A 27,781-nucleotide genomic window follows, 5' to 3' on the forward strand; every position below is an offset into this window, starting at 1 on the left:
TTGGACAGAGAGGACCTCTGGTTTGAAAGAGGGGTCAAAGTGGCCATCTATGTCAAAATTTAAAGCCCTCTCTCAACAGAAGGTGAGGGATATGACATCATCTATCTCCAATCTACAACACAGTCCTTTCAACAGTTCCAAGAAGGCTCCACACCCATTTACACCACTCAGGTGACCCTGATGAAACAGATAAACCTCCAGGTGACCTTAATGACTCACTAAAAGAATGCAAATAACCAGCTGTCTGCAAGGAGTATAAATCCTTTGATTTCCCACCATCCAGTCAGAGCTGAAGAAGCTTCTTGGATGAGAAGTGGAAGTCTTCAAAGAAAAACCAGAAAGTCCAGTTGCCTCTTGAAAAAGCACCTTTGGGACATTCCTGGAAGAATTAAATCAACTACACTGGAAGACTCAATACAATGGCCTCAGTGGTTCTTAGAAGTGTTTTCTGTACATGTGGATATATAATTGGACAATCTGGGAATGAAATAGCCTATAAAATCTCTGGAAAATACCTCTGGAAAATGCACCTGCTTTAATGCTTTAAGGAAATACACTTCATTCCTGCCAATGTGTTTTGTTGAAATCATTTTTATTTAGAATTTGTATACAGAACAATGCAGTACTCTTGCTTCCACATTGATGGCTGCTAGCACTTAACATTATGTGAGTACAATATTTAACATTTTGTCCTTAATGGAAGTTTGATTTTCTGATAAGGATATAAAAAAAAATGAGAGCATTATAAATAGAGGATAATAGCCTTCTAGATCACCAGTAAAATTTCATGAGTTTTCACAGTGGTTTTCAGAATAAAAACCTCATCTAAAAGAACCTTTTAAATACAGAAATCAATTATGACAGCATCAACAGTTTTCCAACTGCCTTTTTAGAGTATATAACTGTCAATTATGGCACAAGAAAGGAAAGTATTGATTGGGTTAAGGAAAAAAATACAAATAGATGCACTTTCATGTGTGAAAGGGAAAAAGATCTCTCAAGCATTTACAGACTAGCAGTTAAATATAATCATAGAATCCTGAGCAACTAGGTAGAACTGTATTGTCAAATAGATGGAGAAATTTAACTCTGCTTCTTAGAAATGATTAAATCTAGACTGCAAAGCTTTGTGTTGTGTGCATTTGTAGCTATACGGCTGCACTGATGTAGTATTACAATAGACAAATAATATGTCACATTATCTCCTGTGTTTTGTTTGTATTTCATCATGTTGTCTAACATTCCAGAATTTTGCAAGGAAAGCTGATGAATAGGGCTATAAGCACAGGTATTTGAGAGATAGTCTGTGCCCATATCTGCTGAAACAGAGAAGTATTCTGAGGATAAATACTCTCAGCACCATAAACCAGACAAGGCAACAAATTTGGAAACCTGGAGTATGGCTCTTTATTTAAAAGCTTATATCATCATCTAGGACTTTTTTTTTCAAGCTTGGCAACTTTCAGTTTAGGATTGATTGCTAGAATTCCCTTAATTTTAAGATCCAGCTTTATTGCATCAGCCAGTCTATAATAGATAATTTGGCTTCTTAGCCATTAACATGAGGCAAAAATCTGTTTACGAAAGTGCACATATATTCATATGCCAAACCAATGACACTTCAGGCCTCTAGTCACGCTTTCTCAGCCCAACCCACCTCACAGGTTTGTTGATGTGAGGAAAAGAGGAGGAGGAAGATGTGTTAGATAAGTTTGCTGCTTTGAGTTTGTAAGAATAATAAAGTCAGGATACAAATAAATAAATATCCTGCATATTTATCTCTAACTATCCATCCATATCTTACTCTCTGGTCAGTGCTGAATCATCCAGTAAGCTTCCATTCATTGATATACCATATATATGCTATCATATATTGTTCTTAGAGCATTCAGCAACAGCTGTCAAAATCTCACAAAATATCCTTGAGGTTTAAATATCTCAAAGATATTTTGTGATATTTTGAAAGCTTTTAAAGGTTTTTTAGGACTTGTACATACCCCTTGGCAGTGTTGCAGACAACATAATCACATGTGTGAGTTGCAGCATAATCAACTCTTGATGTAAATGGTAGAATGTAAGAAAGCACACTACACTGTTTTCTAAATTTTTTGCCTTCTTTGAAGTAATGGGTAGTTTGCCTGTTGACAAGCATTTACTAACTTTTGGTGCTGGGAAGGGATAAAACAGGAAAGTGGGAGAGAAATTTCAAAGTTAATAATAACTTGTGTATGAACATGGCAGGATATTCAGATGGGAAACTTGTTTGCCATGCAGTGCACCGTTTTTCTTTTAACATATACACAGAAAGTGGAAAGTTACTGTTTAGTTTTGATGCCAGAGTCTTGAATAGAAGCCATTACTTGTGGTGTGTATATAGACCACAGTGTATTTGCTAGTTTATATCTTGCTTGCTAAATTGGCAAATGTTTATTTTTTCTGGTAAACATAGTGGAGATTAGTCCTGAGTGGTTTCTTTCACGACAAAATTGGGTTTGTTGAGCTTATTAAATAGGGTTCTTTTATGTGAGCTGTGCATTGAATAGAATATAAAATTGTGGAATTGCTTTTGCTTGGGTGTGATGTGCTGCTGGTCCAGTTCGCTTCAGTTATATTTTGGATATAATGAAAAAGAAAAGTGACACTATTTCATGTTTGAAATAAGGCTGTAGTATATAGCACTGTTCTCTGCACCAGAATATGGTTTATTTGGTTTTAGCATATTAGGTTATTTGAATTGAACTGGTTGTGGGACTTCCGGTGATGTCATCCTCGTTGATGGACTGAAGACCGCAATCGTCCGTGGCTTTGATCCATGCTTTCCTGTCGGAGGGCCCGGAGCGACTGCATCTGGGGCCGGAGCCACCCTGTAGGATTGGTGAAGAAAGGGAAGATCGTTAGCTGGGTCAAGGGGAGCCGCATCTCCCCTTCTTGGCTTGGCAAACACTCCCCTCTGAAGAGGCTGTAGCAGTGGTCTAAAATGGCCACCCTGAAGAGGAAGAGCTAGCCGGGATAAGATTGTGCAGGAGCGGTGAAGAAGAGGATAGCTTGAATAACTGGGCTAATCTGGTGCAACATCTGAATACAAGGTATCCCAAAATTAAATTTTAAAGAATTTCTAAGAGAATTAATTAAAGCGGCGGACAAAGACAGTGAGGGGGAAAAAAAAATTTTTGACAGCTGGAAGTGGCTTTGAATACTGAAAGAGATGCCTGAAGAAGATATTTGTTTAAATTGGAGAATATATTATCTTGACACTAAATAGGCAAATTTAAAGCTGAACTTGAACGTGTCAAAGGAAAAGCAAAAATATATTCTGATATCTGCACTTATTGGAACTTTGGATTAGGATTCCCTAAATAGAGAAAAACGGAGAAAAAGGGTGGAATTTGGACAGAACAGAGAGTGCCATCTAGTGGCAAAAAATTACTCGTGAATTTCTATAACCTGGATCTTTCAAAGGCTGGATTAGATACAATATAAGTGAAATCTTGCTACAACAAAACATAGCCCCTGGGAAGCAAACGTGGAATATTGAACTTTTTTTTGGGGGGGGGGTGTGGAGAAAGAAGCAGGAAGATTTCGATTTGGGATTATTTGGCAATCTTGGCATAAACATAAATTTATGGTTATTGGATTACTTGATGGAACTAAAAAATCTAAAGAAGAATTAATAAAAGCTAATTGTTGGAAACAAATTTTTTAGACATTGGCTGAATTAAATCACTGGATAGAAGTGGTTAAGTTGGCAGAACTTTTTTCGGAATTAAAAATGGAACTGAGAAACATGAAAGAAAAGCTACAAGAAACAGGCTTTGTCTTTGCTTTACAATTTTTAGAAATGGTGATTTCAGAGTATGAAGAACATCAAGGAGTGCCAGAAGAAGAGTAGTTGATTAAAGAAGAGGCCATTTTTAATGAGCAATTGGAGCAATAAGGTTTAAAGAGAAAAGGGAAAAGAATGGGAATTAAAAATTTGAGATTTGAGGAGGTAATTAAAAAGGGGAATATTTTGAAAACCAAACAAAGTAAAAGGAAACAGCAGAAAAGGGAACTGCAGAAGGAAGTCTTAAAAAGGGAGGGGGATAAAAATTGGAGTATAAAAAGGAGGGGAAAAATGAAGGGGGAAAAACAATAAAAAACAGAACCAGGAAATAAAGAAATATGGAAATTGAACAAAAATGAAAAAAAATGCTTATTTAAAAGACATAGAGATAATGGTTAACTAAGAATTGAGAAAGAGGATACTGCAAGGTGTTACGGTGTAGTATAAATATATTAGAAATACCAAACTATTTAGAAAGTAGGAAAATATAGATTATTAAAATGAAAGATTGGAACTGATATGTTTTGTTATTGGAATACTGGATTTTTGTTAAATTAGATATAGAGATAACTGGAACTACTGTGATAAAAGAGAAATTATGATAAACTTATCTAAGTTTGATAAAGTTATAGAATATAAGTGAAATGAATTACGAAGAGTGTTGTAATGAGATTACAAGTAGGGGAGGGGGAAATGGAAGAATGAATAAAGTTAAATTATGTTAAATTTAATAATTATGTCTAACGAAATTATAAAATACAGTTGAAATGAAATATGAGAATTGTTGCAATGAATTCAATATCAGTCTTTTACGATGAATTGAATAGATTAATTTTTCTTTTTGAAATTATAAATGTTTTTGATGTAATTGAAGGGGAAAACATGCAGAATCTGATATAAAAGGTAATATATGTTAGGTAGCTTTTTGAAGATGACTGTTATAAATTATAAATTATAAATTAAATGATTATTGGGATTTAAAAGGAAATTCATTAGATGATATATAAGCTGTAGGTGTGGCACACTCTAACTGGTATTTGTAGGGGAAATTTTTGTATTAAAATGTTTGAACTAAGGTGGAATTTTTGAAATGATGAAATGAGAATATGCTATGAAATTGTAATCATGACAGATAAAAGTATAAGTATAATGAATAAGCTAAAAGAAATAGGCTAAGAAAGGAATTGAAAATTTATAAATATGCCTGAGGAAAGTATTTGTGAAAAATCATAGAAAATATGTAAAGTAGAGGTAAGATATGAACTAAATGTGAAAGATGAATATGTAATCTAAACTATGACAGTATGGAGATGTGAAAACCTGGAACCACACTGTTTACTAAAAAGAGATATTTCTTAAAAAATGTGGAAAAACTGAAATAAAACTTTTATTAAAAAAAGAATTGAACTGGTTGTGACACTCATATTTTGTAAGCCTCCCAGAGTCACCTATGTGTGAATTGGGAAGGGAGAGAGGGAGGGAAGGAAGGAAGGGAGGGAGGTTGAGAAAATCCAACTTACAGTTCAAAACCTATTTGGTTGAGAATGTAAAAAATGTCCTTAAACAAGTTAATTATCTCTTGGCATAGCTTGCCAGGTGGCGATGTTATGATGCTGTTGTTTAGTCACTGAGTCAGGGTGAGTAATCTAAAACTTGTGTCTCCCAAAGTCTTCTAGAACCCCTCTTAACACTTTGCCAAAATGTGCTGCTGAAAATCAGTAAAGTGATTTTCTGCTTATATTAAACTACAAATAGAATAAGATAGTTACTACCATTCAAAGTTATGATGTGCTGAAAAAGTAACTGTATGACCAGTCCTTACACTTACAAAGGCTGCAGATTGCCATGGACACATGATTGACATTCAGGTGCTTTGCAAATGGTGGGCATTTATGATCAGTCAGTATCACATGGTCATGTCATTGTCATCTGCACATTTCACAGCTGGCTTCTGACAAAAAAAATCAAGAAAAAGCCAGCAGAGAAATTGTGTTCCTGTGATATTTCATTTAATGACTGCAGCGGAAGTGAGGTTGTATGTCTGTCATGGTCTTGATGTTAATGCTTAGTGACAGAGTTGCCATTACCAATTGTGGTCATTAAATGAGGACACCTGTAATTGATTGTTTCTCTTTTAAATGAATATACTAATTGTAAAATGTATTTATAACTATAATCTCCGTTGTTTTTTCCACAATAGGTGTATTTTAGAAACTGAATGTTAAAGACTTGCAAACTTAAAACCACAATTGAGCTCAAAATTTCTGTTGCTAAGCAAGACAGTGGTTAACTCAGTTTTGCCCCATTTTATTATCTTACTTACAGTTGTTAAGTGAATCACTGTAGTTGTTAAGTTAGTAACATGGTTGTTAAGTGAATCTGGCTTCCTGTTTGACTTTGCTTGTCAGAAGGTCACTGTTGAGGTAATTCCCTGTTAGGAGAATGAGTCCACACAGGGAGACGTAGTGAGAGTGGTGAGAAATAACACACAACCAGCACACAGATATACTGTATAGTAAAATGTAGGTTTTTACTTCCAATAAACGGTTAAGCAAAGTCCAACAAGCAGTCCAAGTCATACACGGTTATAGCAGTCAGTTTTCAGTCCAGGGATAATCCAAATAACAAAGTCCAGTATCAAAAACAGTTCAGTAACAGACTTAACATCAAATCCAAGAATAACGACGATCAGTAACAGTCAATAGGGAAAAATGCAGGAACCAAAAAACAGTGAACATCAGAACATAGACCAACTAGCAACTAGCAACACTCTGTGGGAAACCAGGTTTCTGCCTCCATCTTATGGCCGTTTGAGGAACCACACCCAATTACAATTTTTAGCATTCCCTTAAAGAGACAGTATTAAAATGTCTATCCCGGTTTATATATTTCCAACCCAACTGTTAGGTGATTTACAAAAGGTGATCACATGACCCTGGGACAGAGCAACCCTTATAATTTTGCCGTTGGCCAAGCGGACAAATTTTGATCACATGACCACATAAGGCATAAGAACAATAAATGGCCATAAGCCACATTTTTTCAGTGCTGTTGTAGCTTTGAAGGGTCACTAAAGAACTGGTTGTAAGTCAAAGGATACCTATATAGATTTTCAATTATCTCGCTTTAATTTAAAAAAAAATGAATAATGAGCATATAACTATTCTTTTAAAAGACTGACTGGCCTTTTGATGCTCCTCTTTTTGTTCCATCCATTCACCTTTGCTTTTTCTCTAGGTGAAGCTGCACTACGAGGAGAGCCCAGGATGCAGTCTCTCCCCATATCTGCTGCTGTGACCAACCATAGGACTGGGCCTCCCCCAATCAGTCCTTGCAAAAGGAGGTTCAGCATTGACCAAGGAGAAGATGATCTAGACTGTGAAAAGGAACATGTACCTAAAATGAGTCGATTATTCAGTCCTCATCTGTAAGTTTCTAATATATCTGTTTCATTTCTGCTGCTCTCATTAAACCCGTCAATGCTGTTATTATTTAGAAAGCATTGTATTCAGGTTTGTTCGAATATTCCTTTTTTTTTTTTTTTTTTTTTGAAAAGTGACAATCCAGCACGAATCATTTTGTTCAGTTGCATAGACGCAAAATATAGTTGCGTTCCAAAATTGAGGTTACACATTATGTTGTACTCAGATAAGTAGGAAACATTCTGTTTCATTATGTTGGAGGATAATGAATGAGGACACAAACATGTTGATATAAGAATTTAGTTAACTGTAACAGTGCTCTAACATTATGGTTCTTTCATTGCATTTTACTTTAAGCGTTAGTCTGAAGAGTGGCTGTGTTTTTCTGATTCAGTCTTATAATTGCTTTTAGTTCTGCTTACATGCTAGGTTGAAAACCAAAAATTTCAAAATATCTTGCAGGGGGCCCTCCTAATGTCATCATTCAATCAAGCATAAATTCTGTCCACCCTTTTCATCCACAGCATTAGTTCTACTTATTCCTGCTGCTACAAAATGCTTAGCTGTGTTTTAAAATACTACTTCTGTTTGCTCCCGTGATCCCGTATGTGTTAAGTCTTACCACTCTGGGAGAAGGAAAATTGTGTGGGTGTTTTTATGCACATGCGTATACAGACACACAGGCCAGGAAACTCAAGAACAGCTGCTGGGCAAGCTGTACACCAACAGCTGGTTTCACAAAGATAGTTTGCTGCATGCTTTCATTCTCCACATGCCAGCAGAGTTTTGTACTGTTTTTCTGGAAAAGAAAAAAGATTATTTTCCTTCCTGGGCAAAGAACTGTGATTGGCCTGAAGAAAAAGCTGAGAGGATTCCTTTCATTCCTTACTAGAGGAAGTGATCAGAGTATTTCAGCCAAGCCAGCTTGATAACTATGTGCTTTCCTGGCTGCCTCAGCCTGACAAGCACTCTGCATTCCTTACATTCCACTCAGCTTGTGGATTGTTGTGTTCAGTCATAAGATGTAGACCTAGTATTTCTCCTCAAATAAATCGCAGGAGCCTTAGTCAGAAGCCTGCAGACTTCGGGCTTGGAATGCGTGACTAATAAAAGCTTCAGTATTTCAAAGAATACAAACTCACAGACAGTGAAAAGTCCTCCCCCCCCCTCCTTTTTCCTGTTTTATATACAACCAGTTAATTGCTTACAGTTGTTGCTTAATTTATGATCTTAATGTTTCTTTCAACTGCCACCTCATTTTATATAGGAAAATTTACATACAGTTGCATCATTGTAGAATCTTGTGACTTTGAAATCAATAAAAGTATAAAAATAACATTAAAAAGTTATGCAGAATGTGTCACTTAATACACATACACAGAATTTGATAAAATCACATGATACTTTGATGTTTGTGTTGAAGCCATGAAATTGAATTCCACTCAGTGACATGTATCTCATTTTCATGAATATTTCATGAATATTCATATTTACAAAAATAAATCAAGTTTTATAGCACTTGCAGAAGTGATTGTAGTGTTATTATTTGTATCTTTTTCTATGCCTTTGGCAGAGTCTTTTAAACATAAGAAGAGAGGTAAAAAAAATTAAGAGATCAAGTCAAATGTACAAAAAATATGTAACAGTATGCTTGGCAACACCCAGATATACTTTGCACTATGATTAATATTTTTATGTTCTTTGTGTTACATTTATGAGAAATGGAGAAAAGCTATGCTGACATGATTTAAAAGCATTGCAAATTACAGGTGAATTTGAGAGTATTATTTTTGTTTGGCCCTACTATAAGAAATCTTACATAGGACAAGTTATTTATTAGCACTGATGATGTTACCTAGTTTGGGTAATGAAACGTCTGCAAGAAAACAAACAAGTTCAGAGAGCACCAAGAACACCACAAGTTACTGTTTATTTTTAATCTCTTTGGCTGAATATTTTATATTGAATTTATAAAAAATGCCTCAGAGTTCAATTTTAAAAAGTCATTGGAACAGGAAGATTTGCTTCTTTGCATGTATTACCTAATTTAATGCAGGAAGTGGGTGCATTGCTTATTTTTTTTCTTGAAGGAGAAAAACAGAGTAAAAGTTAAGTTAGAAAATGTTCACTTAAACCCGCAATTTGTTCATAAAGCAGTTGTCTTTTGAAGACTTTTTTTTATTGCTCGTGTATAACTTTTCATCTCTATCCTTGATTCAGTCTGCAAACCTCCACTGCAGTACTTTGGTGTGTTGAATCATGCCTATAGCTAGCTATAATGATATAACTTTATCTGAATGAAATTTCATTCCCTTTTTAATAATATACAAAATGATCCATGTCTTCATCCAATATTTCAGCTATTTTAAGATGTAGGTTTGACCATAAGATGCATGACTTCGAAAAGGAATAGAATATTTTTGCATAATCTAAAATTGGCAGTAGCATTTGACTGTATTGGGCATATTCGGGATTAGGCTATTTTATGGTATTCAGACAACTCTCAAATATGTAGTTCAGTGTTTAGCATTTGATATTAGCTAAATTAATTTATGATAATTAATGTATTAATTTGTTAGCAAGTTTGTCACCGTAAAGTGATAAAGAGTAGCTGACAGTTTCGTTGTGACTAATTATCTAAGATGCTGGCCTCATTTAGGTACCACGTTTCATTTCCAATTAATAAGCAGGGATTTTCCAAATATTGACCATACATACTTCTGGACTTTTAAGGCTTCCCTGATCTGATGCTCCACTGGCATATTGGATGTCAATGCCCCAAATCCTTAGCAACTATTGATACTGCTGAAGAGCACCAGATCAGGGAATATTACTGTAGACTTCAATTTATTTTCATTTATTTTATAGCCTATTATCCACCCCTTCTCCTACAAAAAGGCAAGCTGGAAAATGTTAATTATCTTTCTAAAGTATCAGAGTTTTCAGACGGAAGAGGAATTATTTATTATGCTAATACATGTATTCCTTGAATTATGACAATCACTTAGCAACAGTTCAAAGTTATTCCCTCCCCCAAAAGCATTTATAACCTAATCCCGAATTTATATAAATTGCAGTACCATGGCCTTACAACTGACTGCAGAGATGCTACAACATGCCCCCTGCCTATTTCCCCCATGCTGCCCTGCCGGATCCCCATGGGCACTGGGCCTGCTTTGCTCGTCCATAGGGTTTCACGTACTTCTCCCCACTCCATTACCAATCATTCACTTAACTTTCAAAGATTTCCAGAGCTAAAAATGTCACGGTAGGAAAGAACAGGCTAGGCCACAAAGGCAAAAAAATGGCCATATTTTTTTCAGGTGCTGGTGAAACTATTTCCTTCCATTGCTAAATGGTAGCCTTTCTTTCCCCTCCACCATTAGTTCCATTAATCTTACACTAGCAGAGCTAATGGTGAGGGAGGGAAGGCATGCAGCAGTGGAAGACTTCCCTTTCTATAGGCTTCTCTCCTCTTCACAAAAGTGCCTTTGCAAAGAGTGCGCATCCTTACACATGCTTCTTCCCTTTGCAAAGAGGGAAATACGTGTGTGTGTGTACGTGCGTGTGTGCATCCTTACATACACTTGTCTTTTCTGCCACATGGTCTATCCCCATGATGGCGAACCTATGATACGTGTGCCACAGGTGGCACATAGAGCCATTTGTGCCGGCATGTGAGCCACAGGCAAACTTACCTCACTGCATATGCGGGTGTCTCCCAGATGATTTTCTGCTGGTTTGAGGCCTTTTTTGGCCTCCCAGGCTTGAGGAAAGCCTCTGTAGCCTGAAAAATAGGCCCGTTTCATCACTTCCTGTATTTCCGGAAATACTGGAAGTGACGAAATGGGCTTATTTTTCAGGCTGCAGAGGCTTTCCTCAAGCCTGGGAGGCCAAAGCCTCAAACCAGCTGAAAATCAACTGGGAGTCGCAGTGCAGGTCAGGGGGCATGGAGAGGATTGCGCGCACATGCGCAGGGGGCGTGGGGGGGCACGCACATTGCCTTCTGGGTGCTGGTACACGTGCGCGCGTGCACAAGTGTGTGCACAATTTTTGGCACAGGAGCCCAAAAAGGTTAGCCACCACTGGTCTATCCTATTCTCCTTTCCTACCCTGACATCTTAAGCTCTGGAGATCTTTAAAAGGTAAGTGAGCTATAGATGATAATAGTTGGTGTGGAGAAGGGCCAAGAGCTATGGGAATCCCAAGGGGTGGGAAGTGCAGCATGAGATACTTCAGCGAGTAGAGGAAGCCCTTGGGTGGCCAATGGCAGGCTATCTGGTTCTTGCACTAGCTCCCCCAATATGGTCTTCTCTATCTCTGAGGTACTCAATGTGCACTTAACAACCTGTTTGTTCAATTAACAAATGCCTTGGGGGGATCAGGGATGGGGGCTTATTCACTTAACATGATACATTTAACATCCTCCTGGGTTACAACCATAATGGACAGACTCCATTATGTTTGTAACATGAGGTCTACCTCTACTATATGCTCAAACTACCTGAAAAACCTAATAATACCTACTGATTTTATGGTTAATTTAACTTGCTCTCCAGTTTCCATAATAAAACTTTGTGGTCCTATTAAACCTTCCCAACTTTTGAAATATTCTTCCTTTTGGTTGGTAGTTACGCTCTGTTTATCAAGTGAAAAATTAAAAAACCATACCAACTACCGTCTTTAGTTGCAGAATGTCTTTGCAGTTTTATACATCTGGTCCAGTTTATTTTAGGTTGAAAGTATCTGGATGTTACTGTGCCAGTGGAATGCTAATTATGTGTTGTCCCTTAAAGTTTAAACTGAGGTCTCGGGCCTGACTTATATTGTATGCATTTTTCATTTGTTAGGTCAGAGGTATTTTCTCCTTTTCATAGTTTAGCTGAAAACAAGGCTTCCTTTATCTTAGAGGGAGCTCTTAATAGCTGACCTCAGCCTTTTCACAGGAGGCATAATTTCTGCCTTAAAAGTCTTCTATGCTGAGTTGTATCATTTTTCCTTAGCTCATTTTCAGTTAAGAGATAGGCAAAAAAAAACAAAAAAAAAAACCAAACAGCAAATATAATGATAACAATATTACTTAATTTTTTGAACTTTTAAATAGGAACTTTTTAGTTTATTGGATTATATTGTTTTTATGTTTTTATGTATTCATATGAATTTATATACGGGTCTATGACAACTTGCCACAGCCATCTTGCTGCGGCCAATTCAACATGGTCAACTCACCACAGCCAACTTGCCACGAACAATTTGTTGCAGCCGACTTGCCACAGGACAACTTACCATGGCCAACTCAACGTAGGACAATTCGCTGCGGGACAAGAGTTACACTAAAGTCAAAGAAATGATGGAATAAAATCATTAAAGAAAGGATGCAAAAGGTGGGAGAGAATGAAATGTGAATGACAAAAATTAAAATATGTTTTATTTATTTTAAAGAATTAAATTGAACTGCTAAATTGTCCTGTGGTGAGTTTCCCGCAGTTAGTTGCCATGGTGAGTTTTCCTGCGGTGAGTTGGCCGTGATGAGTTTGCTGTAGCGAGTTGGTCATGCGAGTTGGCTGCAGTGAGTTGTCCCATTCCAAATTTATCTACCTTTTGGCTTCTAAGACTCCACGTGGTTTGTAGTAGAAAATTGTTAGCTACTAATTATAAGTAATAAGATTTATTAATCATCATGATTGTGTCAAAGCAGAATTTAGATATCTATGTAATTTTATCATAAAATATTTTGAATCCTTTTTATTAGTACCAACATTTTAATGTATATGAAACTTTGTAGCAATTCCTTGGAGATTTTTTTGTGGAGAAGATTTAGCAATGATCTAATTTTTATTCCCATATTTTCTGACATTTGAAATGGTTGTACTCTGAAAAAGGCTTTTGGGATACTGTTAAGGTAATAAACATAAAACAGTAGTTTAATAAAGTAATAAAATCAAGTACTGTTTGTTGTTTTATGTGTTTAAATGTTTACTCCTGGTTACTCCAATAGAACTGACTTAAAAGTCTACTATTATGAAATTGTTTTTATTATTAGGGCTATAGGCTGCGGAACTCCAAATTCTACCAAGCAAAGAACTACATATTTTTGGAAGCAAAGAGATAAATACTTTTTGCAGCCAGATTCGTACTCTTGCAGGGCAAGGCTGATTGCTGTTTTTCATCAAAACTATTAAGAAAATGAAATATAAACCTTCAAAATTTGCATTTATGAAGGCAGAAAGAATCATAGGCTATATTTTCACGAGGCTTGGTTTCAGTATGGTGCATTGGACGCAATAAAGAGGCTTAATCTTAATTACACCATTAAAAAATATCTACCCTTGTCAGGAAATCATAATTTCCTTAATTGCGCAAATAGAATATTTTAAAATATTTTCTTTATTTGACAATAAAACATTCATTAGCTTATGAGGCCCTTAACATGATCAATATGGGCACATGGCTTCACAAATATATTCCCTCTGGATTCAGTTTGAAAGCTGGAGATTTGGCAAATGCATTTTCTTAATGAGAAAAACCTGAAGAGATCTGTCATTTGATTGATGTTGAATGTATTTATTATTACCTTTATTGTCAGAGTACAACATGTGTACAATGAGATTTGCTGAGCCTCCCTTCGTGCACCCCCCAACACAACTCACAGTGAGGACAGAAGTCCCTAACCCAGTCCCTATCTTAATTTTACTACACTATTTCAAAATTGCTGTATTGTTAATTAAACTGTTCTTAACTAATGATTCAATTGGGAATTTTATGTTTTATTCTGAATATGAATTTTTTTAAAAAAAAAATCTTACAACCCTCTTGGCTTTAGAAATGTTAAAAAATTGGCACACACGGTCTTTTCCATTGTTCTTATAGAGATTATGGAGTGTAGGGAGTTTATATCTCATGAATGAATTGTGTATACAGTTCCTTTGCTTGCCAGTTAAGTGGATTGAATAGCATATACTTTTTACCTTGTTTATCCCCAGTCTATTCATAGCTAACTGCAAGTGAAGTAACTTGAGTCCTATACACATTTTGGGCTACAGCTCCTTCAATTCCTTTCTGTTTGCCAATCTGATTGGCATTCATGGGGGTCAAAGTCCAAAACATCTGGAAGGCATCAAGTTGCCAACCATGTCCTAGAGTGGTAAAATAAAGGGTTCTTGGAAAGATGGCACATGGATTTGGGGGGGGTGTATATTTTGGGTCTCTCTCTCCCCCTCTCCTCCCCCTCTCTCTATATCTTTTTAATACAGCAGTGAAATATATATGATTTACTCTCTTCTCAGTGTATACTGTGAATGTAATAGAACACATCTGCTGGCTTGCTTTTTAATACAGCAGTGAAATTAAAAGCAAACTATTTAATTACAATATTTAATTTAAATGTCTAAGTCCTTATGTTTATACCATTCATTCATCTATTATACAATAGATACATGTATACAAGAAAAAAATTACTATCCATGGTATTTAAATCAGTAAATGCATAACTATGTTGTTCATGTTCTCTGTAATAATCCATAATAAGGTTAGAAAGAATTTAGGGCATCACATATGTGTTCTTTTTATTTTTACTTAATTAGAATTCTTAAATATAATAATATATTAAATATAGTTAAACAGATAAAAGTGAATACAAACTAAAAAAATAAAAATATAGTGCAGAATACACACACACACACACACACACACACACACAATACGCATGCACACACTCTCTTATTTATTTATTTTGACAAGGAAGTTTTCTTTAAACAGTTTTTCTTTATATATTATATATATGCAATTTTCTTTGAAACTGCTTTTAAACATCTACAAATCAGTTTTTCATTTCCCCCCAAATATTGAAAAATTGTGTTGTCTCTGCCATGACACAGCATATGTATCGTTCTTTGTGGTCTGATGGGTGAGCGGACAGTGCAAAGTTTCTGTAACCCTGTATTTGAAAACTGTTTCTTTGAAGATAGATTTGACCAGTTCCCACCCAAACTTCTTTTATCACCATTAATATAGCTGGCTGTGTCTGAAAATGGCTTCCTTCATTTTATTTCTTTTCTTTAAACTTAAAACTGTTGTGTCTGGTGTTGCTACTATGCCTTTTACCCTACTCCAATCTTCTGTTTCATCAACAAAAGGACTACTAATTTCCTTCTAGGAGCAGAGGGCCAAGATGTCTCCTCAAATGGATGACAGGCAGAAATTCAGTTGATGCAACTTTACCTGGGACACCAGCATCTGTTTTGCATGACTTCATCTGCCTGAAAGTCAGTACTTCAGCCAGTGAAGTTTCAAAGGCCTAGGAAGTTTTTCATTTAGATATTATATATAAAATTCTTCCCTTGTGCAATTTCACCTCTTGAAAAAGAATACAAAAAAGGGACTTCTTTTCAAGAATGGAAAGATTAGACAATAGAGTTGGCTTTAATATTAATTTTGTAGTCTTGACTTTCCTCATCATTTCTTCATAAGCTTAATTGCTAATGAAAATATATATTGTTGTGCAGGAAGGACAGATTTCCTGAATTTCCTTTCACATATACTTTTAATGAGTCAACGGAAATCAAGTTACAAATAACCCTCAAAGTCTGCTTCTTAGGCAACAGAAGGGAAGTGGAACAGCATGGATGTAATAACTGTCTCAACTAGGGATTATATTCTGCCAGGGAAATCTGAATCTCCTTGATCAAGCATGTAAAAAAAGCAAAAAAGCTCACAAATACTGGAGCTGCTCAGTGGAATAATATTTCACCAATTACAGATTTTCTACTGGAACTGTGATATGAGAAGAACTTAATTTAAATGACAGCCAAACTTGCTGTTTACTCATTGTGGGTCTTCTGTGGACCCCATACTGTTTAAAGAGAAGGCAGATGTTTTAAACAGATGGAGATAGATGCATACAACATTTTAAAAAATGTCTTCAACTAAGAGTAGAAGTGAAATGTTGATGGATTTGGAAGAAAAATCTTGGCTTAGCCATAAACCTCAATTTAATATTCTTAGGGCAATCACTCCTGGAATGCAGAATAGATGGAAAAGAAGAGGAAAGAGATTACATCTAGGTGCATCTCTCTAACTTTTCTTGCCACGGGCAGCTACTGACAGAAGTCATAGGAAAGAACTTTCTGAACTTTTGAGTGTAGTTATAAAAGTATATGCAGGATTACTAATGCCAATGCCATCAGTCTTGGGATTATTTTATTTTATTTTACTTTATTTTATTCAATTTATTTGTCACCCATCTCACTATAAGGTGACTCTGGGCAGCTTACGTTATTAAAAGCAATAAAACCATGGATCACATCCAGGTTGTTCAGCAAGTCATTGAAAGGCACAAGTAACCATGCCTCTCTGCATGGCTTTCATTGATTACCAAAAGGCATTTGACTCAGTATTCCAGCAAGCAATAATTAAGGCATTGCTCAACAAAGACATAGATCCCAATTACATAAACTTACTACAATCAATATATAAAAAACAATGGCAACAATTTGTCTTAATGATCTTAAAGTGGAAATTAACATAAAACCATGAAAATGAGGTGTGTGTGTGGGGGTGTTATTTGTTTCCTTATATAAGTGGGATCTTCTGTTGAATCATTAACCACCTCCATGATGATACTCCCCTAATTGAGGCCTCAAGCCAACTGTTTGTGACATAAGTGAAAATATTTGTATTGCCTGTTCTTTTGACTTCCAGAACGTCTTCCAGATGTTGAGATTCATAATTCATCAATATGTGGAGATTCCCCATCCATAGATCCTTTAATGCAGGGGTCCCCAACCACCCGGTCCGTGGAACAACTCCTACCGGGCCGCTGGCTTGCTGGGCGCCGCCATCTTTTTTTGATGAAAAAGTGCTTCCGGTGAGCTTTTCGGGTAGAAAGCTCACGGAAGCACGCTTTCATCAAAAAGATGGCGGCTATGCTTCGATGAGCTTTTCTGGGTGAAAGCCATTTCTGCCCGGAAAAGCTCACCAGAAGCGCTGCGCCGCCATATTTTTTGATGAAAAGGTGCTTCCGGTGAGGTCACCGGAAGCACTTTTTCATCAAAAAAAGATGGCGGCGCCCAGCTGATGCCGGTACCGGGCCGCGGCGTAAAAAAGGTTGGGGATCACTGCTTTAATGAGAATATCTAATTAGGAGAAAGAGTATTTTTGTCTTCCTAAGGACCCAGCTCCTTCACAAAGGAAATATCTACAAAAAGAAAGGTGTCTCTTTTTGCCCAGTGGTGCAGCTTTGGAGAGACTTCAAAGCTCTGGGACCAGAGAAATCAGCAGAGGAAGCAAAAGACCCACAGAAGAATTTCGATATGAGAATCCGTGATATCCATTCTTCTTAATTATAAAATAATTTATGTTGGCAGTGCATGAAGCTAGACATGGCATTTCAGACACTTTATTATTTCCTTCATGAAGTATCCTTATGTTAAATAACACAATACTTAATGTTATCAGAATAGTGACAAAATTATTATTCTTTTTTAGTCAGCTTCAAATATAAAATTTTGTGTACACAAGCATTTTTTTTTCTGACTGAATGCTGTTCTTCTATAAACTATATCTAAGCAATCTCCCATCCCATAGAACTAAGCAAACAAGACTAAACCCAGTTGAGTTCATACATGTTTACGTGCTCCTTTTATTTTAGTGGATCCGGTGCTTATGATCCTATGTGAGACCTGGGCATTTTACAGCCCTGGGGGCCACATCTGGGCCTCTGGCTGTCCCTGTCTGGCCCACATGAAGTTAATTGGAAATTAAAAATCAAATGTAAATGCACACAATACAACTGCATTGCTTTGATTTTGAAGTTGTCTGCTATTTTTTTTTCCAATTTACATATGTGCATTTGTTCCTATGCACCTTCACAGTAACGTGTTGGCTCTGTTGGTTCGGCCCTACACAACAGTCCCAGTTTCTCAAGTGACCCCTTGGGAAAATTAATTTCCCACCCCTGTCCTATAGGTACACGGCCTTAGCTAAGTAATTTCTTTTAAAAATACAGTTTAGATTTTGTGACTGGAGGAAAAGGTTTAAATTTGTTACTTTTGTTCAGCTATTTCCCAGATGTTTCCTGCAGTTTGACAGGTGTACCATTTACCAGAGAGTTGTCCTTGTGAGAGTTAGAATGTTATGGACACGGTTGCTATAGACAATGGCTATAAAAATCAGTATCTGGAATAAATTTGTACATTTGCTTTTAGTTGAGTAAGGTTTCTTCCCAGACTACAAATGATTTGATTTTCTTTTATAATATTATAACCTGCTACATGATTCTCACACAAAAAATGCTACCATTTGATTCTTTTTAAAACTGCCAGTTATTGATATATTCAAGACAAGGGTGCTTTTCATAGTGCTACAAATTTCTCCAAGTAGTTTCGATTCTTTATTACAATAGTTGGGTTCAGCACCGCTGATATTGATTTTCTGATCAATATTAGCAGTTCTATCCTTTCATAAGTCCATCTGAAATTAAAATTCAGAGGCAATTATATCTGTACCTTTGTTGGCCTTGAAAGCGAAGCAGGTTTGGTGGATATGATTAATACTTGGATGGGAAGCCAGGAGGAAATCTCAGAGCTGCAAGATAGATTTGAAACTTGAAAAAAGCCATCCTGGAAGAAACTAAATCATTTCCATACTGTGACCAAGCAAACTAAATGGATCTCTCTCGGAAAGGATTAGTTGCTGAGTTTGATCTGAAGTAGTATTTTTTTCTTTATAAGTCTGTATATATACTAAAACATAGAGGGGGAATCTAATTATTAAGATGGATTTGGGAAATTCAGCTGAACAGAGATGTGTACAGGTAGTCCTCGACTTATGACCACAGTGGCCCAAAATTTCTGTTGCTAATTGAGACACTCATTTTACGGCCTTTCTTGGCGCAATTGTTGAGTGAATCACTGCAGTTATTACATCAGTAACACATTTGTTAAGTGAATTTGGCTTCCCCATTGACTTTGCTTATCAGAAATTTGCAAAAGGGTTCACATGACTCCTGGATACTGCAATCATCCTATTTATGAGTCAATTTGCTAAGTGTCTGAATTTTGATCATGGTCAATTTGACCATGAAGGTTATGCAAGTCATAAGTGTGAAAAACACACTTTTTTTCAATGCCATTGTTAACTCTGAACAGTCATTGAATGAACTGTTGTAAGTTGAGGACTACCTGCATTTTAAATCTTAATGTTCAGTTTGATATCACAGAAACAGTAGATTTTGAAAAGGATTCATAGTACTTCATTTTTTTGGAGATGATTTTATTTCCATATTTGCCTTTTATGAACTTGTTACCTGTGATTTTGTGTCCCTGATACTTTCTTCTTTTCTGCTACATTTAATTCTTTTTAAATTGAAAGATGATGTGCTTTTATAAATTGTTCTTTATTGTGTGATCTTGACATTTAATTTCTGGTCTTTTATCTAATGGCAGCAGACTTACTGGGAATCAGGCAACTTATAAAATTATTGCACAGACAAATGTTTAGACTGGAGTTGGCATTTTATCCACGTATCGAGTTCTTCTCAAGGACCCTGGGATAGGCAGATGTTACTGGTTGCTGGTGTTAAAGATGTTACATCACAGGTTGTAAGCTCCTCCAATTACAACTGCCTTTTGCAATTGACTGATTGTGATTTTGTCAATGCCGATTATGTTCAAGTGATACTCCAGAAGTTTTGGAATTGCATCCATGGTGCTATTACTGTTGGTGTCGTTGGTGCTTTCTTTTGATATAGTTGTTCTACTTCTGTTTGCAGGTCTATGTATTTTGTGTATTTCTCCAGTTCTTTCTCTTCTATTCTGCTGTCTCCAGATAGCAATAGCAATAGCACTTATACCTATATACAGCTTTACAGTGCTTTACAGCCCTCTCTAAGCAGTTTATAGAGTCAGCATATTGCCCCCAACAATCTGGGTCCTCATTTTACCGACCTCGGAAGGATGGAAGGCTGAGTCAGCCTTGAGCCTGGTGAGATTTGAACTGCCAAATTGCAGGCAGTTGACAATCAGGAGAAGTAGCCTGCAATACTGCACTCTAACCACTACTGTGCCATCGTGGCTCATATTGTCACATCCACTATTCATACTTTTTTTTTTTACCTTTGTTATCAACTGTTGTTAAGTTTGGGGAGTTATATGGCAGGCGCTTGAGTGTTTAAATTCTAAAGTCCCAGAACACTTTAGTTCTTCATTTTCTGTGACTTCCTTTATTTTATGGTCTCACCAGTTCTTGCTTACAGGCAAATTATGTTTCTTGCAGACCTGCACTGTGATGGTTGCTAACTAGGTATCCTGCTGTTTCTTCAATTTCTTTGCAAAGGCGACACTTGCTGTCTGTTGCCGCTTTCTCATTTCTGGCTTTGTAGCAGAGGTGATATTCAGTAGGTACTGACCAGTTCTGGAGAACCGGTAGAGGAAATTTTGAGTAGTTTAGAGAAACGACAAATGCCACCTCTGACTGGAGAGTTTACAGTATCCTTCCCCTGCCACACCCACAGAACTGGTAGTAAAAAATTTTGAATCCCACCACTGTTTTGTAGGCATTTGTTCTTAAGGCTTGGTTTTTGTACATCCAGAATTAGCGCCTCTGTCATTTTTGTCAACTTTCCTGCACTTAGCCCTTGCCAGGTCTTCTTGTTATATGCTTTGCCTGCTAATTTCTTTTTTATATACTCCTGTAATGCTTTGCCTTGCCATTTCTCTTTTCTATTACCATTATTATTTCTACTCTGCTGGAGTTCCTATCTTTTCAGGGATATGTACAATGTGTGAAATATATTTACCTTCTTCTGTCGGTACAAATGACTGGATAGGACCTTTCAATCCCGTTGAGATTGTTTAGTTTATTAGATTTTATTAGTTTTAGCCCACCTTATAAAGTAATAAAATAAAGTAACTCAAGGTGGCGAACATATATAATTCTCCTTCCTCCTCCTGTTTTCCCCAAATCAACAGCAACTCTGTGAGGTGAGTTGTGCTGAGCGGGGGAGAGTGATCAGCCCCAAATCACCCAGCTTTCATGCCTAAGGTGTACGAGAACTCACAGGCTCCTGGTTTCTAGCCTGGTGCCTCAACCAATAGACCAAATTGGTTCTTTCCTTAAGATTTTGCAAGAATACAACAGGTTTGATATAAACAGATAAATGCAAACTTTGAAAAATGGGCATCAGATCAGAATAGTTATTCTAACAAATGCTATTCAGACTGATTATTCTCTGAGGACACTTACAACGAAATTAAATATTCTTCTAGAAATCGTATAAAAACAATCCAGGGGAATAGACATAATGCTGAACTAGGTGCTACCTATACAGTGTTGTCTATTAAGCTTATAGCTTCACGTCTTCCCTAGGTTAGTTTGTATTGATTTACTATAGGTTTATGCCATTTTCTTATTTTTACAGAAATTCCCACAACTATACAGGTAGTCCTCGACTTACAACCATTCATTCAGCAACTGTTTAAATTTAAAACAGGACTGAAGAATGATTTGTGGATGGTCCTGACACTTGCCACCATTGTAGCATCCCCAAGGTCATGGAATTGCAATTTAAATGCCTAGCAACTGACATGGGTTTGCAATGGTTGCAGCTTCCTGGGGTCGCAGGATTGCCATTTGCAACTGCTTCTGACAAACAACGTCAATGGGGGAAACTCGATTCACTTAACGACCATGTTATGTGCTTAGTGGCTGTAGCAAGAAAAGTAATAAAAGGGGTCTGGTCATGTGATGACTCACCCAGCTGTGCTTAGTAATGGAAGTTCTGGTGCCAATTGTGGCTATAAGATGAAGATTACAGTGCTGTTCTGGTTTTAAAAAAGGGGTGTAAGTGATTGTTCCCTTATGTACAATAAATTTATTTTGCAGTGAAGCCCAGGGAGGACTATTTGGTAGTAACCATTTTGGTAACGTACGTGCAAATAGATCCTACTTAATATAGATTGCAACTGTGTGCATGAGCTCTTCTTGGAGTTAATAGCTGAGCCAACAGTGTCTTTAACTTGTTATTTTTATTAGTGCTGTATTACATTAAATCATGCTGGAAGATATATGTCCTCAGCAAAATTAGGGCTGCCATAGTTGGACTGCAAAAGTCCAAATTATGACCTGAGATTTCTGTACCCTTCCTGATATTTAAGGTTTATCCAATATACAGTATTTGCCTCCCAATCAAGGATTAGATCTAGGGGATATAATGCCTAAGATGAATACTCATCACATTTTTTTCAAATTACTTTAATAATATTATTTTTGATATGTTTTGCTGTTTATATTAGCCTTTTCAAGAGGAAGAAATAGTGCCTTGAATTTGCAAATATACTCTAACAATGTATGGCATTGCTTCCTTTTCTGAAAGTACAATATCGTCTGTCTTCCTTCCTTCCTTCCTTCCTTCCTTCCTTCCTTCCTTCCTTCCTTCCCTCCCTCCTTAAAAAAGATGCCACTGTGATTTTCAGTTGGAGAATGGATATGGTGTTTAAGTTGGCATTTGAATTGAAATTATATATGAATTCGGAACATATCTGGAACTGTGGTTGTGCTAGCTTTTTTCTGTGAAAGGAATACAAAAGATGTCACAGGCCTTTTTGCTGAATATGTGCTGACAATACAGTGCCAAGTTACTGTATTCACAAAGGATCAGACAGGCCAGCTTATGAATGGTATTTTGTATTGTCCAAAGGTAGTAGTACATTTTGTTGCCTGTTAAAATGTGCGCAGTTGCAGTGAATGTGAGCCTTTAAAAAAACGGTGAATAAACCTTTCAGGGCAATTGAAAATAAAGGGAAGAAAAAGTCACATGGCCACTCTAGGCAGAGGGCCAAATTGCCATTTTTCTCTCTCTGCCATGTGAATTACAGTAAAATCTCCCTATCTCTGGCTGGTCTCGGGGACTGGAAGCATGCCCGCCTCTGGCTCTCTCTCTCTCTCTCCTCTCCTTCTCCCCTTTCTCTCTCTCCCTCTCTCTCTCTCTCTCTCTCTCTCTCTCTCTCTCTCTCTCTCTCTCTCTCTCTCTCTCTCCTTTCCCTATTCATCATCTTTTAAGCACTAACTAATCAGTCTCCATGGCAAGAGGGAGTACAGAGTTTTCTTTTTTTCCCCCCCGGGAAAGAGAGAGCCCCGCCTGACTGCCTTAGAGGGAGAGTCCCTTCAGCCATCCTTGCTGCGGAAAATAAAAGGAAGGAAGAGCGGCCACTACAAAAGGACAGTGCCCATCCTCCCCGGCTTGCCCGCCCGCTTGTGTGCAGCTTTCCAGAGGGAGAAAGGCAGGGGCTCTTATTCTGACAGGGCCTTCTTGCCTGCTGAGCTGTTTGTGCGGGAGAGACCTTGCCAAGTTTGTGAGGCCCAAGGCTTTTTTGTGGGAGGACGTAGGGCTGTCTTCATGCTCTTTGGCAATGATTAAAGTGAGGTTAGTACAAAAAAGAAAGGGAGGGGCTTGTCGTCCCGTCTCTCTCACCCCCACACTCTTTGTTTTTCAAACTAGATCTTGCTGTTTAAAACCAGATGGCAGTGCCATATTTTCAGCTGCAATTCATTTAAACTCTTTAAGTATTGTACAAAGAAGTGTAAGAGTGGATCAGTAGCTTACTAATATGAGAGGGGGGGGGAGGGAGGAGCATAGGGGAGGCAGTCCTGCTTTTCTTCCCAAATATATACCAGCTTCATATTTCCAAGCACCTTTAGTTTACCTTCCTCTGCCCCTGAAAGGAAAAACCTGAGAGCAACTTTGGGGCAGCAAAGTTTTTTCCTCCCTGATTTAAAATACACAAAGTTATTGTTTTTTGTTTTTTTTTCTGATTGGCTCAGCTGGCAAGGCAGTGTTGCTATTGCCATGTGACCATGTTAATTCTGCATTTTTCAGGCTAGGGTGTGAGAAGCTGTGTGGTCTTTTGAACAGATTCACATACTACTTGTCCTGCCCAAAAGTTCATCCCTCTGATGGTTTCAGCATGGCTACAAATGTTTTCCCCATTTGGAATACACGGCTTGGCCCTGCAATACATACAGCTCTCCTGGGCCATCACACTGCCTCCCCCAAACCACACTTCAAACATGACTGTACATCTGATGTTCCATGTGGGTGGGGATCTTATCTGGGTGGAGGAAGTAACTTGGATGGTGTGGGTAGGCAGCTGTGGGCTTTACTAATTCTCCATAAAGGGACTTTAAAGCCCCCGATAAGGCCCCTCCGGATTGTCGAATGTAAAGAGAATAAGAAAATACAAGTCTGCAACATGAGATCAGTACTAGGAAAAGAAGTTTATTTTTGACACTTCAGTCTATGGGCTAGGTTGAGAATAATCAAAACCAGACTTCGGAAGAACTTGTACAAAGCCATTTAAATAATGGAGAAGCAAATGCAGTGTCGTCAAGAGGTCATACAAATTTGAGGTACGGAGAGTAGCCCTTTTCTTCTGCCACTGCACTGCTTCTCACGCTTGGCAACTTTCAGAAGTGTGGACTTCGACTCCCACAATTCCCCAACTGAAAACATGTAACTGAATGATGTGCGAAAATTTTTTTTTCAAATATGAGTGAAATTTATTATTTTCTGTATTTGACCACTTCCCTCTGTGGGATTTTGAAGAACTTTTTTTATTGCTGCTTCAGAGTGAAATAAATTAACAACACCATGTTAGAAAAACTGCTTCTCTTCAGTGTTTCTTCCTTGTTGGCTGACCTCAAATAAAACATGAATATCCTAATTTGTTTAGGGAAAAATGTAATTATTTTATATTTACAAAGATTACATAGCTGCTAATGCTGTACAGAGTCAAGTATTGCAGCTGTATAGTTCCATTGTTGTGTTCCAAATACAGGATTGAATTTCATTTACCATTTTTATTAGTTCAGCAATAGCTGACTTTCTCTCTCTCTCTCTCATATATATATATATATATATATATATATATATATATATATATATATATATATATATATATATATATATATAATCGTCACACACACGTGTGTGTGCGACTGATTACAACCTGGGAAAAGGCATATCTTAGGCATGCTATCACTTTTAAGGTTTTTATGGAACTTATGAGTTCTTTCACAAATTCTTCAGAATTGCACGTGTAAAAAAACAAAAGTGAGCATACTCTGAGTCCCACCCATCAAACATTGTCATCTGATTGGACAGAAGCAATCTTTCTCCCTGTTTGCCCTCAGAAATAGGATTCCCCTCCTCCGATGCATGTGACCCACCTTGAGGCTCTTTAAAAGGCTTTTTCCAGAGCCCTTGGGTTAATGTGGATGATGTGGCTCTTATAAAATGTTTGTTTGAATGTTTCTTATTCAGGATACGAATTTCTTTTTATTGCTTCTTTCTGTTTTAATGTATGCCACCCAGAGTCTCCATAGAGTTGGGTGGCCTTCTAAATTTAACAAAGTTGAAAAATACAAGAAGATTTTCTAGAGGGGTCCTTGGTACTCTCTGAGCTTGCTTGTTTTCTTGCAGATGTTCCGTTAGTCTAACTAGGTTACATTATCAGTGCTAGTAAGGAATGCTGTTTGCTGTCGGTTTATATTCTGGTGCCTTGCCTTGTCCTTACTAACACTGATGATGTTACCTAGTTAGGGTAATGAAACTTCTGCAAGAAAATAAGCAAGCTCATAGACCACCAAGGACTCCACATTTCAACCCTGAGCTATAAATATTCTCCATAGATTTTCTAGAGTTCCCTGTTTACATAGTGCCCATTCTTTCTTTCTATTTACTGTACGTAGTATTAGGGACCCTGCTTCCTTCTACTGACATCCCTAGAACAATTTCTCAACCTCAGCATCTTTAGGATGTGTGGACTACAACTTCGATTCTACCATGCTGGCTAGACTATTCTGGGAGATGAAGACCACACATCATAGAGTTGCTATGGTTGAGGAAAAACTGTGCTAGACGCTGATTCATTCTCAGAATTCTGTAACTACAAGATGCAATATAGGGCCCACAGTGCCTACACTTGGATGGATATCCTTAAGGCCTATTTATACTCTGCAAGTAGGGTTACAAACTAACCATTTGTTTTACATTTGGATTTTTGTACCAAAACACAACAAGAAAGGACAGTTAGAATTGACTTTAAAATAAATAATGGGTTTCCCTTTCTGGCTTGATCCATTTGGTAGAAACCATTGCTGTGCATTCAGATGGCACAACAACATAAATTCATACCCTGGGCTGCTGCTTACAGCTTGGAGGAAAAGGGCCTCAGCGGGTGTCTATGTGATTAAGTGCAGTTGAATCCAGATCTTCCCCTCCCAAATACACATGATGTTTATTTTGTATGCCAGAGGCTGTCTTTTGTTCCCTCAAGACCCTTTGGCTTATGTTTAAAACCTTTCTTTTTCACATCTGTGATCCTTGCCCTTCTCTCCTTGTGTATATCTTTCATAATATCACAGTATGCTCCTTTTTGTTTATCTAACTTCTGTTTGTTATGATCAGCACAGGTTCCAAAAATATCTTTTTTTTTTTTAATGTTGTAGTAGAAAGGATTTGTCTTCTGCAGCAATTGCAATCAACAACTACAATCTGTTTTGTTACTTCCCTTGGATGTGTTATATACTATTGATGGTGGTTGAATGGGCAAATTGAGAAGGGCACCTTTATTGCAACAGATGCTTCTTAAGTTGAATGATTCAAATATATGGGTGACTCTCATTGCACATTTTTGTACTTAAGTATGGAAAAACTACACCGGCCTCACAAATAGGTGCTACTAACCCAATATGTAATAAAAGTGTTCTGTGGAATATCATAACCATTTTCTTTTTGCCAATCAGGTTCCTTCAGAAAGTAGAAAATTGATGTGTTAGATACTCATGGCAGATCTCATATCAGAGTTCTGAAGGATCTAGGCCTCTAGGAAGTCATAAATTAGTCATTTGTATCTTTGAGAATATTGCCTAAATACATATCATCATTGGGATAAAGATGTAATTCCAAGATGTATATGGTTCTGAGTTTAAGGGGGGCAGATTAGTATTTGATTAAGGGAAGGCAGTAATAGAGCACTGGTAAATTCTTATTTCTTGATGATGATACAATGAACTTGCTTCAACAAAAATTGTAGTCACAATATGGCATAGAACAATTCTCAATTTGTGCTTAAAACATCATGGAAAAAAATGGAGGGAGGGATTTGAGAATAATTCGTTAGCATTTCAGGGATGTTGTACGTTAAATGGCCTCCTTAATGTCTAGCATGGAACAAAAAAATTTTGAACAGTTTGAAACAATTTCTCAAGATAACTGAGCTGCAGAGAATGAATCTATTTAACTGATTGGAAAGATTTTTGAAATGTTATTTTCTAGGTTTATTACTGGATAGTTATTCTACTGCCTTAATAAAAATGAATCATATAGTGCTTATAAGAATCTAACCATCTTAAACCCTAAACTGATATGTGGTTCAGATGTATTCACTGGTGACAGAAAGATATGTTGATAGCATCCCACATCTTGTAGAATGTTGACAGCTTTAGACCATGAAAGAAAAGATACTGTTTATGAATGTCC

At 37.1% G+C, this 27,781-nt stretch overlaps 1 protein-coding gene across 3 annotated transcripts in view; it reads left to right on the forward strand.

Annotated features, from left to right (window-relative positions):
* VGLL4 (vestigial like family member 4) overlaps positions 1-27,781 on the forward strand; it is a 99,300-nt gene that overhangs the window by 57,125 nt on the left and 14,394 nt on the right. For all 3 annotated transcript variants that reach the window (XM_087954860.1, XM_087954861.1, XM_026680562.2), the window contains one exon: positions 7,061-7,250. In XM_087954860.1, the coding sequence (XP_087810986.1) occupies positions 7,061-7,250 (190 nt within the window). The remainder of the gene's footprint in view (positions 1-7,060; positions 7,251-27,781) is intronic.

This window comes from Notechis scutatus, chromosome 2, assembly GCF_049901735.1.
Source record: "Notechis scutatus isolate UNSWTSFEM ecotype Mainland chromosome 2, rNotScu1.2, whole genome shotgun sequence".
Taxonomy (NCBI): domain Eukaryota; kingdom Metazoa; phylum Chordata; class Lepidosauria; order Squamata; family Elapidae; genus Notechis; species Notechis scutatus.